We start from the raw sequence: 14,992 nt of genomic DNA, 5'->3' as shown, positions 1-14,992 counted from the left end.
GGGGGGGGTTTGGTTATACCTATCAATAAAATGCAATATCGGATATATATATATATATATATATATACACTCACTCTTTAGATACAAAGTACAGATGTGTTTTAGGGAAATTAAGCCCTAGAAAAGTTTTAGAGTAGCCCAAGGTTAGTAGTCTCAAGTAATAGAAATGAAGTATATGAAATGTGACTTGAATTTTTAATGTTTAGTCTCTGGTTATTAACTTGAGGAATTAGGCACATGTGACTTAATAGTAACATAAAAATGACCCACCAAACCAAGAGATGCAACAAATGGAATGCTCTTTTATGAACTCCCTTTTCTACCCATTTATAGTGTCAAGCTTCTCTGGGAGAAATGGGACTATATAGGAGTTATATGACTTTAATAAATAAGTGTGAAAACCAAATAAAGCCTTAATGGCAAACTGAAATATTGAAACACAGCTAGCTCCTGAAGCAGCCATTTTCCAGAACAAGCTCAGGGCACTGAATTTAAGGGTGTAAAAAGATGATTCCATTTTAATGACTTTGCCCTGCCCTTTAGTCTTCTGAAGGGCTTCATATGCTACGAAGTGTTGACCTTTGAAATGCATGGCTAAAATGTAGCATAATGTATTATCCCATCGTGTCCTCTTCCTCCAATGGGAGAGAGAATATCAGTGTATAAAGCATTGCTCTCTTCCTTAAATATCTGACTCTGAGCTCAATCGTCATTGAGCCTGGTGTCCCGGGGTCACAAACAAGCCTAGCAGCGACAGACTTTTCACGGGGGGGTGGGGTGGGGGTGGGGGTGTCAACATCCATATCGGATGCTTAATGCCCTCCCGATGCTCTGAGAGACGTACGCCTTCTACTGGGTTTTCATTTGGGTTCCTGTATGAGGCAAGAGTTGACAAAGCAGAATACGCTGCATTCGCTCCATGACTGATTTGTAGGCGCCCTGCCCTGCAGTCACGTACACATAGCTGTATGTGGGGGTAAGAGAAGCTGTATGTGGGGGTGTCTAACGCAAGTGTGAGCACAAACAAATAAAAATGGGGACAACGTACATGATTGAATAAGACGTTCAAAAGCAGAACATTTGATTCCAACACGGAAAAACAACGTGGAGCCCCTGCTGGGCTGGCTGTCGGCGGAGGCACGGAGAGCGCTGGCCGGAGAATCAGGACAGCAGGGCTTGCTTCTCGGTTCCGGCACCTTCTCGCCGAGTAACCCGCATAGGCCATCAGCATCTAACCCTCGGACTTCACTCACCGTGAAGTGAAAACAGGAGGGTCTCCAGAGCCCTTCCCAATTCAACCCGAGGCCGGCCGGTCACACACTTCAAGTCTGAATCAAGTCGGCATTACGATTAGACCGTGAAGCCTTGCTGAATGTTGTGCTTTCATGTTGTGTCAGGGCTCTGTCTGGACAAGCTAGAGTAAGTGCATGTTGTTTTATTCCGCCCAAGAATTCGAACTAAAGTCCCTGGACCAAATGCACAAACCAACCACCAGAAGACCCTGAAGGCGAGAAGAAAGACAACTTGAGTAGCACCCGGGCTTGACTCTGTTTGGCTTCCTACGTCTTCAGGCTGGAGCACGGCCCATAACTACCAACAGGCACAAGCAAAGAGCCATCCCAAGAAAAGGCTGTTCTTCTTAGTCAAAGAGCTAGGGAACCCACAGCCAGACCTGCCATGCTGCAGGCACCTGGCTTTCTCCCTCACCAGGTGCTGCAGCAGCGGCCTGTGGGCCAAAGCCCGTGTGCCACCCCCACCCCTCCAGTGGTGCCGTGTGGCCTCCTCCTCCTCACCTAGTGCTGCAGAGCACGTGGGGCAGGCAGAATAGCTCTGCAGAGGCTTAGTAAACCAAGCTGACATTTTAACGACAACCCACAAAGCACACACGCCAGGACGTGCATCCTCATCCTAAGCAGGCCGACTACCCGCTCAAAGAGAACCAGAGTCCTCTAACGCTCAGCAACCCTAGGATACGGTCCAGAACGACTCACCGTGTGAGGAACTCGCCGTCAGATCCCAAGGCGAGTGAGAAAAGAGCCAGCCTATACCAATGTCCAGATGACACCCACGCTGGAAACATCAGCAAGGAAGTCAGCCACTATAAAGTACAACGTTTATAATTGTGTTGATGTTCCAGCTGGCAATTACGGACACTCGTGACACAAGGCAAAGGGAGGACAGGAAATAACAAAAAGGAAATAAAGTTTGTAAGAAAAGAACCAAGTGGAAGTTTTAGAACTGAAAAACACAGTAACAGGTTCACTGGGTGGACCCAGTGACAGCATTGTGGAGATGACCGAGAATCCGTGACCGTGAAGGTCCCACCCTCCTGACTCCCAACTACCCTGTCTAGAGTGTCCCAGGCTGTTAATCTTATGTGAGCAGGCGGCCTCATCTTTCCCTCGTGGAGTGGCTGGTGCATTTGAACAGCCGACCTTTTGATTATCAGACCAACACTTACCTGACAGAGCCTCAGGGTTCCTTGAACTTGAAGGATGGATGCATAGAATCCATCTGAGCAACAGAGAAAACAGACGGTTGAAAGTGACACGAGCCCCAGAGCCCTAAGGGAAGATGCAGGGAGGACGTAGCACCCGGGCCAGTCTGCTCAGGAAGAGAGGGCTGAGAACTTCCCACAGGTGGACAAAGGCAAAAACCTCGAGATTTAAAAAGCTGATTGATTCCCAAATAAGGCAGCGCCCTAAAAATCCATGCCCAGATAGATCATAACAGAAAAATGTGAAAATTGAAGACAATTAAAAACAAACAAACATTGAGCCAGTCAGGGTGCAGTATAGCATTAAACAACTTTCCTCTAGTTCTTTAATGCTCCCCCCCCCCCCCTGCCCGCCCACTCTCTTGATCCCAATTCTACCTTACAAATCCAGCTAGACCAGAGCATGTACATGGGTGCAGATCAGAGCTGGAAACTCAGGGAATCCAGGACAGATAAACCCCTCAGGATCGATATTGAGAGTAGTGATACCAGGATGGTAAGGGGAAGGTGGAGGGAGAAAGGGGGAACAGATCACAACGGTCTAGATATATCCCCTCCCAGGGGAACAGACAATAGAAAAGTGGGTGAAGGGAGACATTAGTCAGCGTAAGACATGAAAAAATAATAGTTTATAAATTATCAAGGGTTTGTGAGGGAGGGAAGGTGGGGGAGTGGGGAGAAAAGTGAGCTGATACCAAGGGCTCAAGCAGAAAGCAAATGTTTTGAGAATGATGATGGGCACAAATGTACAAATGTGCTTGACACAATGGATGGATGGATGGGTTGTGATAAAAGTCGTACAAGCCCCCAATAAAATGATTTAAAAAACAACATTGAAAGCAGTCTTAAAACAAAAGATAGCAGATTTGGAAATACTGTTAAGTAACTAAACTATGATAAGAACAATGTAGAGGTAGACGCACCTGGAGTCTCGAAGCCATCCAAGACCTGTCAGGAGCTGGCCATCCCCTCCTACAAATGCAGACTAGACTTTTGAGTTTTAAGCCAATCATAGATAGCAGTACTGGGTAACTAGTTTTGGGGTGCAACATAGGAAAGATTTCTTAAAATGTTGGGTTTTTTCCCTTCTAAATACTAACAACAACACAATCCTGGTGAATAGTGATCATTTCCTATGTGTAAAGGGACAGTGGTGGCCTCGCCGAATTAAGCATGGGGTGGTTCATCCCAAGGGAGAAAGGTGAGACCATTTGCTTCTGTAAAGACTCCAGCCTCAGGAACCCCACGGGGCAGTTCTGCTCAGTCCTGCAGGGTTGCTGTGAGTCGGAATCAACTGGATAGCCCTGGGCTTGTGTGGAGAGGGCTATCCTGACTCCGTTATGCGTAGTACCATCCAAGCCTTACATGGGCCCTCCTGGATAAACACATTAATTTTACCCCAGGGTGACCTAGCTGAGGTACAGGACCGTTCAGGAACTCACTCACGATCAAATGACCAGTGATTCCAGGTCTAACTGCAAGGTACAGCGGTTTCCCAGGACACTAAAATGAGTTACCATAGGTCTGTTAAGTGGACACTCTGCCACTGATTTGCCCTATAATTGAACCCACTATTATATGTATTAACCAATCTGAATTTTAAGATGAGCATGGGTTTGGGTTGTGAAGTAATTTGGACATTATTTGTGCAGAATTCATGAGATATGTAGGTTGAGTTCTTGGCTCTGGAAGCTTTTAAGTATTCAGGGAAGAAGCTGCTGTTGCTTAGTGATGCTGATGCGTGGGTGCTGTTAGCCCTGGCAAGGCCACCTCTGGTGCACCTCACTGCCGGGCTTCCTGAGCTCCTTTGACACCTAACTTTGCATGTAAAAGGGGCTGGGTGCATATGGACCATTGTGAGCTTTCGAGTTTGTATCTCAAGGCAATATTGTCTACAGATTGAACTAAAGAACCATGCTATATGTAATGTTCAGGCTAATTTCCCTGGTGTCTATTAATTGCTGTTACCATCCAGAATTTGATGGTAGCTAGAACTCTTGCTGTACCCAAAGCCACAATAACTCGATCGCAGCCTTTGTCTAGCACTTACAATGTGGAAAGCAGCTTGAGTGCGTTGGTTTATCGAATTCTCATAACTTCTCAGAAGAATTTCTGCCCCACCCCACACCTAGAATTTTTTTAAAAAACAAAGCTAAGGCTGAGCCAAGGATCAAAATAGTAGGCATGGCATTGTATGGTCTTTAAATCAGTTTCTTGGGATCTGACTATAAAATCTCTAGCCCCATTTTTATTGAATTTATAAGAAGTTAGCATCTAGCTTTCATGAATTTAAGAACATCTGGGTTATGTTTTTAAAAACTTAAGGGTAACCCTGACTTATTTTAATTGAATTATCCAGTGACTGGTTTTTCACTCTGCAGTCCAATGTAACCATATATCTATCTATCTTCTCTCTGTCCCTTCTAAAATTTCATTGTGTTCTCCTTGTTGAAAAATGTAAGTGTCTCGATTGTCAGCTAGAAAATGTCCTGGTTCTTGCATGTTACAAGTTACAACTCAGTAAAGTTTTAATTTGGCAAAGTATAGCTTCAGTGGAGGTGGTGTGGTTGCTAAAATTAGTAATTCTAGAATGCTGCTGAGGCTTGAAACACGCTTCCACTATCTGCCAACTGCATGAGCTTGCATAAAATGCCTGAGGCTTCCATGCTTGGTGTCCTCAGCTACAAAAGGGAGAAGAAGAATTGTCCCTGCTTTGTAGAGCTCTGCGAGTTTAAATGAAACAGTAAATGTAGAGCACTTGGAACAGCCCGACTCTAATAAGCCCTCAACCAATGTAAGCTGGTGACAATAGTAGTAGAACCAATACTAGCTGCTGTGAGCTGCCAGCTTAATGATCTATCATTGCTGTTCGGTGCCATCCAGTCAGTTCTAACTCAGAACAACCCTGTGCACACAGAACCCGGCACGGCTCAGTCCGCCCCGGCCCCACAGCCGGTGCGGTGTTGTAGCCCGTGGTGGGAGCCACTGTGTCGGTGCTTCTCACTGAGGGCTTCCTCTTTGTCGCTGACCCCTACTTTACCCCGGACTCGATGCTCTTCTCCAGAGACGGGTCACCCTGATAGCATGTTCAGAATCATGTGTGACAAGATCTCACCAGCCTTACTTCTAGGGAGCACTCTGGCTATCCTTCTTCCAAGACACGATGTGTTCATTTGTTTGGTCGTCCATGGTCTATTCAGTGTCCTTCACCAACCCAAGAATGGAAAAGCATCGGGACTTCTTCCATCTTCGTTGCTCGTATTGTCCAGATTTGGCATGCTGATGAGGCACTTGGGTCAGATGCACCTTAGGCCACAAAGTGACATCTTTGCTTTTTCACTCTCCGGAGGCCTTTGGAATTGCGTCTGCCCAGTGTAACACCTTGTTTGAGTTCTTGGCTGCAACTTCCCTGCGAGCTGATTGCAGATCCAAGTGCAATGAGATCCTTGACAGCTTCAATATTTTCAACATTTATCATGCTTTTTATTCGTCCAATTGTAAACAATCCCCCCCCACACATTGAGTTGTAACATGTAGTGAAGTCAGTAGTCTCTGATCTTCAACAGTAAGTGCGTTGAGTCCTGTTTGCTTTTAGTAAGCACGGCAGTGTCATCTGAATAGGTCAGGTTGTTAATAAGTTGCCCTCCAATCCTGGTGCCTGGTTCTTCCTATAGTCCAGCTTCTTGGATTATTTGCTGAGCATACAGATTGAATATGTCTGATTAAAGGCTTCAGCCCCGATGTACACCTGACCTGGTTTAAATCATGCATCAGCCCCTTGTTCTATTTGACTGCCTGCCTCTTGGTCTGTGTGCAGGTTCTGCACGAGATGAAATGCATATTCCATCTGTACAAATAATTGTGAATAGAGAGGAGTGTGAGCAGGGCCATTTTAAGAGGGCCGTGTGTCCAATCCCACATTATAGCAAGTGTAATTAAATGAACCTGTATTCCCCAAACCAAACTCACGGCCATCGAGTCCGTTCCGACTCACAGTGACCCTATTGAACAGGGTGGACCTGCCCCTGTGGGTTTGCAGGCCCGTAACGCTTTACGAGAGCAGAAAGCCTCGTCTTCCTCCAGCAAGTACATCTATATCCCCGTTAATTCCAACATTCATGTAAACTTAAATCACAGGAGTAAGCCGGCTGACATAATAGTGCATTTCACAGGCTCTCCATTAACCATTTACTATGGGTTTTAAAAATGTATCTTCTCCTGAGATCATACAACTATTCAGTGCTGAGCCCTGAGCCCCGAGCCCCTAGCCTGTCACCAGTGTTTTCCGAGAGAAAAGAGGGAAGACTATTTCCCCATTCTCAAGGACCTGCTGGAGACCAAGCCCTTTGAAGCCGCATTCAAGAAGGACTGTCTTGTGCTAAAGCAACCACTCAAGGATGGTGGGCCTATAACGAATCTTTTCCTTTCTTTATTATTACTGTTATTTTAGATTGTGGTTTGAATGTTCATAAGCAGTGTTCCAAGATGGTCCCAAATGACTGTAAGCCAGACTTGAAACATGTCAAAAAGGTGTACAGCTGTGACCTGACAACGCTCGTGAAGGCCCACATCACAAAGCGGCCCATGGTGGTGGACATGTGCATCAGGGAAATCGAATCCAGAGGTAAGGCATGTCCAGACCCATCGTCAGCTCACGGGTGCCCGGATGTCTTCCTGGGTGCCTTGTCGCACAGCAGAGGTTGACTGGCATGAAGGTCTGAAATGAACTCACTCAACAAGTAATCATGCAGCTTGATTTCCAGGTACATGCAGGGGCTCCCAAAAAGCCGTGCAAAAACTTAGTCAAAAGAGAATGGAATTTTCCCACAAACTTTTTGAAGCCCCCTCCTGCTTAACCAGTTGTTCTAAAAAATGTGCTAACGATAAATCGATAGAAGATGCTTCCCATCTGCCAAAGGTGACCCACAGAGACCGGTTCAATTAGGTTTTCATGTCTGTTTTTAAGTCTTTGTAGCAGAGGTGTGAATGCTCTGTTAACACAACCCAAGGCCAAAAACCAGAGCAGTACTCTAATTATTCTTTCCTACTTGGGAAAAGCTGCTACAAGCCTATTAATACCGTTCAGCTTCATCTCCTGTTATGTAAGATGTTATGTAATTGGGTGATAAAGTATTTCCCTTAAGACTTAATCTCTTTGATCTAATTAGACAAGCTGATGAACCGGATGGTGCGTGTTCAGGTGACGTTAGTGAGAGTTACAGAACTGTGAACGGAAGGGGTTTTTTTCAGGAGGAAAGTGTCGCAGGTCTCTAAAGGTGTATACTTTACTTCTGCCACATGACCTGGTCGGCCCCAACTGCGGAGAAAAGTTGGAATTTGAAGGAAAGACACAGAATTCCCAAGAAACTAATCTGTCCCCCCGTGCCTCCCTCCAGGTCTGAATTCGGAAGGGCTGTACCGAGTATCAGGATTCAGTGACTTAATTGAAGATGTCAAGATGGCTTTTGACAGAGGTACGCTCTCTTGGGACCGTGATACTTTGTGCCCTCCCCCCCAACAACACTCATACGGGTTTTTTGGTTTTGCTTTTTTCATGATGGTCTCTTTTTCCCTGTTGTTGTTTTACATCATTGATGCTTATTACATCCAATAAAAAGATTCAGGTGCTTAGTTTATAATGTTTTCTAATTTTTTTAGCCAGTGTAGGTATTAAACAGCTAAACTTTAGGGTAAGAAAGAAGCATAAAATATAATCTTATCAATATTTGAGTAAGCAAGGCTGGGCTGTGTTCACCAGAATGCATGATGTTGCTGCTAGGCACCGTCGGGTTGGTTCAGACTCCTGAGGACTCTGTGTGCCAAGCGCTGCCCGGCCCTGCGCCATCCTCACAACCATACCAACGCTGAGCCCAAGGGGTGCCACGGAGGCAGTCCCATCTGGTCAAGAGCCTTCCTCTTTCTCGCTGTCCCCCTACTTTACTGAGCACGGTGTCCGCCTCCGGGGACTGATGTCTCCTAATCACATGTCCCGATAACATCCTTGCCTCTAAGGAGCACTCTGGCTGTACTTCTTCCAAGACAGATTTGTTTGTCCTTCCGGCAGTCCGTGGTTTTTCAATAGTCTTCCCCAGCACCATAGTTCAAATGCACCAGTTCTGCTTCACATGCATCTGAGGTGACTGAAAATTCCCTGGCTTGGATCCAAAGGCACCTTCACCCTCAAAGTGACAGCCTTGCCCTTCAACACTGTAGAGATATCTTGTCAGATTTGCTCAACGCACCAGCTAGTTTGGTTTTCTGTGTCCAAAATACACAGAGAGTGATTACATTGACCTAAAGTCTATTGCGAAGAAAGGAAGGGATGTAACCCTTGGAATCCTGGCTGGAGTGGACCCACAAGCTCTGTCTCGTCCCCAGGCTTCTCTCACTCAGATCACTCCCCCTGGCTGAGCCAAGAGTCGACTCGTATGTAGGGGAGAGGAGTCGTTTTATTAATTTGTCAGACTGGCGTTTAAATTAAGCTCAGTTTCCATGGTTCTTCAATGTGCTTTGCTTGAAGAACTAGAATAAGATATTACCAAAATGGAGCTGCCTCCTCAAGCACAGAAAGTAAAAGCAGACTAAGAAGGGGAAAGAGAGCTGGGAGCTTTCAAAGAGCCTCTCTCCTTTGCAAACGTCTCTTCTAATTCCATCCCGCTCCTCCCCCGCTCACCAACCTCTTGAAGACATCGGAAGCGGGGACAGAAAGGAAGCCTCTAAGTTACCGGTAAGTTGTGACTTTTACCAACCTGATCCGAAGAAATACAGGCTAGAGCCCAAGAATTTGGTAACAGCAAAACAACAACAAACACTGAAGTGAAATAATGATGTGTCATCATGAAGAACGATCCGTGCCAAATGACGAACCTAAAAGGGTCTTTTTTATTTTCTTCTGGAAGACGGCAACTAAACATGCTCCTTCCGAGCCCCTGGCCATGATGCTCAGAAATAAGCTAACACGGACCAATTGAGTGTGTCCCCGGGCCCCAGAAAGCAAAGAAATGGCCTGTCTTCCCTCTCACTAAAGGTACAAGCCAGCCTGACTCTGCCCTTGAAAGCGCCAACGACAGTTTGAAGGTTCGTGAAGAGCTCGCCGTGGTTCCTCCACAGCTGCACCCCGATCCTAGGGATGGGAGCCAGGTGTCGTGTGAGGAGTGGTAGCAACGGCTTCTCCCAGGGTCTCGGACGAACCGCTCCGAACACCAGTGTTCACAGGTGGACTCAGAGCTGCTCCTTGGCAGGTTTCCGAGACTGTAACGGTGATGGAAGTAGAGAGCCCAGTCTTTCTCCCACGAAGCAGCTGGTGGTTTTGAACTGCCGGCCATGCAGGTCGCAGCCCAACACGTGATCACTGTGCCGCCAGACCTCTTTGGTTCACAGGAATGGGGTGCTAAATACAGGGAGCAAAGGAAATTTGAAATAATTATGAGTGATCGCTGATGAGAGGCTTACACTTCATAGAATGAGATCGTGGCGGGGCGTGCGCAGAAAGGAGGCCAAACAAGCCCCCATGAAGACCTGCACGGTGTGTGTGTAGCAGCTCTATTCATGACGCCCCAAAGAATTGGATGTCCTTCCGTAGATGACTGGGTAGACAGACTGTGTGCGGCCACACAGAAAGAAATGAAATGAGCCATCAAGTGATGAAAGACACTCAGGACTCTTCATTGGATGCTGCCCCGTGACAAACAGAACTCCGAAAAAGCCAACTGCTGGCCGATTCCAGCGGTCGGACTTTCTGGGCTCTGACTGCGAAGACGAGAGAGGATGAGTGGTTGCCAGGGAGACAGGGCGGCTAGGTGGCACAGGGGATTTTGAGGCTTGTGGAACTCTTCTGTACGATATGATGATGTGGATGCTTGCCATCATGCATTTGTTGAAAGCCCGCGGGACGGTGCACCACCAGGAGCTGGCCCTAAGGTAAACCCTGGGCTTCTGTTAGTAATGAATCCATATCCGTTCAATGGTAGTAAATCACACAGGGGTGCAAAATGTTAACAAGAAAAACGACGTGGGAGCAGGGAGAACAGAAATTCTACTGTCTGTACAATGGCCCTGAAAATGTAACACTGCTTTAAAAAAAAAAAAATCTACTTTAGAAAAAGAAAAAATGTTTAAAGAAGAAAAAGGCAGGATCCATAGAATGCAGGTATAATGAGTTCATTCAAGTGTGGCGCTTTCTAAAAAGCAGAACTTGGACAGCTTCCCCTAGGGTAGGAGATAGTCCCTGGACGGAGAACTAACTCTCCTTGTCCCAGCTTGGCAGGTAACATCGTAGCTGTGCTCCATTTATCTTCCAGTAGAACAGCAAAGGTTTCTGTAACCGGGACACAGCACGAGGGCCCTCGGAAGGTCATAGCAAGTAAAACCCCCTGAGCGTGCCCACACAGAGCCCCCGGCCCCTGGGAGAGCCAGGCAATGGAAGAGCTGAAGCAATCCGGAACGACGATGTTGCAGAACGGGGGTCTTTCCTAGCACCACTGGGAGCTAGTTTGTGGCCATCAGCTTCAAAACTGTGTTTACATGAAGACTGATGGAAGGGGCTATGTGGACAGATTGAAAGGCAGGTTTCGATCTGCCTTTCCCAGCTCAGTTATGCTTGGGAAGCCCACCCAGACTGTTCATCTTTTAGACTCTTCGCTCTCATCGGTAAGTCTAGGTTCTGTCAACTCACTAATTCGAAGCTACTTATTAAGGCTTCTGTGTGCCGGCACTGTGTTCGTTCTGACAGCATCTGACCGTGTATGCAGACGTGGTCCTCGTGGAGGGCTCACATCAAGTAAGCATCATGACGATTTATGTGATTTATTTTAATCAAATGTCATAAGTGAAAATAGGAACAGCTGAAGAAGCTTAACCTAGCCTGGGGGCGGGGCAGCAGGTGGAGATGGGGGAATAACGGAGACGAAGAGTCTTCCTTGAAGAAGAAAAGACGAAAAGAAGCGGTGAGTTAGAGTCTGTCTGAAGGCCGTAAGGTGTTTGTTGAGTACATAGTTCAGTAGCAAAGGTACTGGATAGGTAAAGGCTTTGGCCAAGGAGGAAGAGTACGCAAAGGCCCTGAGGCCCACCCTGGAGAGGTGCTGAGTGAAGTAGACTTAGAGGTGAATGAAGTAGGGTGAGCGGATGCTAATCAACACAACATCTTCACACAGTAAGAATTATCTGAGTAGGAGAAGGTTCTTGGGCCAGCCTCCAAATCCTGTTTAAACTGTTGTGCAAAGCATGATGTTAGCATAATGATGACTTTATTTACCAAACTAAAATACAAACGTTAGATCTATAATGTGGGGAGAAAAACAAACAAAGACCCACTGCCAGCAAGTCGATTCTGATTCATCGCGACCCTGCATCAGGCGTTTGAGGCTGTAAATCTTTACAGGAGCAGCTGGTTTGTTTGAACTGCTCACCTTGTGGCATCCCGTCCAACACCACCCAGTAGTGACACAGGGGCTCTCTTCATAATGGGACCAAACCAGAACCAAAGTCACTGCCATTGAGTGGACTCAGCGCACCCAACGAGATGAAGTGGAACTGCCCCTGTGGGTTTGAGACCATCAAGCTTTAGGGGAGCAGAAAACCTCGCCTTTCTCCCATGGAGCCGCTGGTAGTTACCACCATCGGACCCACTCCACCATCGGGGCTCCTTGTAATGGGATAGGATATGTGCAGTCCGGATTCTACTGGGAAAACAACTCATTGGTTTTGGAAACAGGAGCTATGAGGCAAAGGAGAAGGGGACTTATTTTCTCTTTCCTGAGCAAAACGTGGCTATTTGTCTTTGGCTTTCTTCTCCTTCCCCAGGACCTTGGGCCCCCAGCACCTCCAGGCTTCCCGAAGGCCCCTACCCCCCACCCCACCCAGGGGAGCAGTCTAATTCACTTCTCCCAGAGAGGCTTCACATCTCAATTTGTGCTGACACTGCATCTGACTTCAAGCCAAGTGTGAAAGAGGGACAGGATGCCCTGATCCTATTTACCTTTGGATGTCTCTGCTAGGTCAGAGGAGGTGTTTGCATGTTAAAGGAGGCTCCTTTTCAACCCATAGAAGCCTCCTCTAGGCCAAATTAAATGGAAGAAACCTAGGATGGGGTGTTAGCTCAGAGTAGACATTAATTAAGAATTTAAATCTGTGGTCATCAAGTCAATACTGACTCATAGAGCCTATGTAGGGTGTCCGAAGCTGTCAATCTTTGCAGGAACAGACAGCCTCCTCTTTCTCCCACAGAGAACAGCTGTGGGTGGGGGTGGGGGTGGGGGGGTGTTGAACTATGGACCTTGCAGTTGGCAGCCCAGCTCCTAATCCCTAACACCACCAGGACTCCATTTCTCTCTCACTGCCACCAAGTCAATTCTGACCCAGAGCGACCCAATCCACCAGGGTGGAAATGCCTCTGTGGGTCTCCGAGACTTTAACTCTTTACAGGAATAGAAAGTCTTGCCATCTTTCTCCTACGGAACAGCTGATAGTTTCAAACTGTTCACCTTGTGATTAGCAACCCAACCTGTAACCACTACACCACCAGGGTGTAGACGAAAATTCAATATTTTAGCGAAGCAGTGCGTGCACATGTGTCCACCTGGGGCCGCTCTGAAGGCGGGCTAGCTTTGCTGAGAGTCCCGGATGTCAGCACGTCTGAAGCTATCCCCCTTTGTATAGTGTCTCCTAGTCGAGTTATTTCAACATGCCAGAGCTGTGTTTTACTTATACTTTGAACCCTGCCCCTGCCCTACGACACAGGCAGGATCCAGATGTGGCGTGTAGGAGCTAGACTTTATCATCCCGGGTTTCTGGTCCTGCTTTATTAGCCAACGGACAGAAAGTGGACATTATGCAAAAGAAACAGGTATTTTATTGTCATGCAGGCAAGGAGCAGCTTGGGGTCCCGTGACCAAAATACCACACACCTGCCCACACCCTGCCCTCAGCTGGGACACCTGGTCCCTTCATCCCTCAGATTTCGGGGATTCTACCCCTCCTGGCCACCTCTGTCCCTGAACAGAGATCTGGTTAGTGAGTGATGCTCTCCCAGTGTTCCCTGTACAGGCCTCTTGATGGAGAACTAGGCTCAGGTGGAAGAGTTCCTTCTTGTGACTCTTGGGTCTGAGGTGAATGGAAGGGCACGGATGTATTTACTGCCCATGCTCTGAGACCTGGTCCCAACTGGGAGGATACTGGGCCATTCGTTACAAGAGTCCCAGGATAGAATGCTGCACAAGATGGAAGATTCACACCAGAGGACCGTGGGTCACAGAGGACCAGAGGGTTGCAGAAAGGGGAATATGGGTCCAAGGCATAGGTTCCCAAACTACTTTGGCCTACCTTTCTATTTTCAGAAAGATGACTCAGGGTCCCCCTAGCAGGTAAAAATGTTTGCACTATAGCCCATAACTCAGGATAACATATAACTATCTACTTCTGCAGCCCCCCCCCCACATCATTCTAGTGCTTCCTGGTGGGGGGGTGGGCATGGTATCACCCATTTTGGGAAACACCGCTCTTAGGGTTTCATTGGGGCAGTCTTAGGCACTAGGGGGTCTCAGCTCCTTTAAATTAGGGTTGCGTCTTCGACTTTCATATTTGCTGTGGGGCTTTTTTTGGTTTGGTTTGATTTTTAATATTTGCAGGAAATATAGACCATTCCCCGGAGAATTCTTGACTAGCTGTGACAGTAAGAGGTATTTCTATAGGCCTCATTCCTCTCCCACCCAACTCACCCCCACCCCCAATAGTAAACCATGGGGAAAATAAGTCACTTCAGCTAGAAACCTGTCGTTTCCCTGAAAATTAGCCATGGATCTGTGGCATTGCCCTTGTGCGTTGTAAGAGCCCTGGTGGTGTACTGCTTACACCGGCTGCAAAATGCAAGGTCAGGAGTTTGAAACCACCATCTGCTCCTCGGGATAAAGATGGGCCTTTTTACCCACAGAAGAGTCACCGTCTCGGAAACCCACAGGGGCAGTTCTGCCCTGCCCCGCACGATCACAAGAGTCGGAATTGAGGCCAGTGAGTTTGGTGTTTATTGCACGCCCCAAATTAGGTGTTTAAAAAAAGAACCCGAAGCATTGCTAATCATTAAAAACCGATGATATACGCAATTGTGTCCTTTTATAAAAAACCGTGCTCTGTGTCCAGTTATGTATCTTTATGTCTCTCAATCTTTGTAACAGATGGCGAGAAGGCAGATATTTCTGTGACCGTGTATGAAGACATCAACATTATCACTGGTGCGCTTAAGCTGTACTTCAGGGATTTGCCAATTCCACTCATCACATACGACGCCTACCCTAAGTTTATAGAGTCTGCTAGTAAGTACACGTGTGTGCGTGTGTCCCGAGGAACCGGACAGGCACCTCCTCTCGGGAGCCGTCTCTCCAGGCCTTCCTGCTGGGTATTTTCGATGCGTTTTAGGAGGTACATCCCCGTGCCGGCCCCTCGGGGGGCAGTTTGACCCTGTCCTAGAGAGTCCCTATGAGTCGGCGTGGGCTCTCGGAGTGG

General features: G+C 47.3%; 1 protein-coding gene across 2 annotated transcripts in view; it reads left to right on the top strand.

Moving 5' to 3' along the window:
- CHN1 (chimerin 1) overlaps positions 1–14,992 on the top strand; it is an 89,047-nt gene that overhangs the window by 63,202 nt on the left and 10,853 nt on the right. For both annotated transcript variants that reach the window (XM_045294755.1, XM_004701436.2), the window contains 3 exons: positions 6,948–7,121; positions 7,894–7,971; positions 14,665–14,802. In XM_045294755.1, coding sequence (XP_045150690.1) covers positions 6,948–7,121; positions 7,894–7,971; positions 14,665–14,802 — 390 coding nt within the window. The remainder of the gene's footprint in view (positions 1–6,947; positions 7,122–7,893; positions 7,972–14,664; positions 14,803–14,992) is intronic.

The sequence above is a fragment of the Echinops telfairi genome, unplaced genomic scaffold (assembly GCF_000313985.2).
Source record: "Echinops telfairi isolate 266 unplaced genomic scaffold, ASM31398v2 ScPeMD7_3;HRSCAF=10, whole genome shotgun sequence".
Taxonomy (NCBI): domain Eukaryota; kingdom Metazoa; phylum Chordata; class Mammalia; order Afrosoricida; family Tenrecidae; genus Echinops; species Echinops telfairi.
This window is presented reverse-complemented; position numbering and strand designations above follow the sequence as displayed.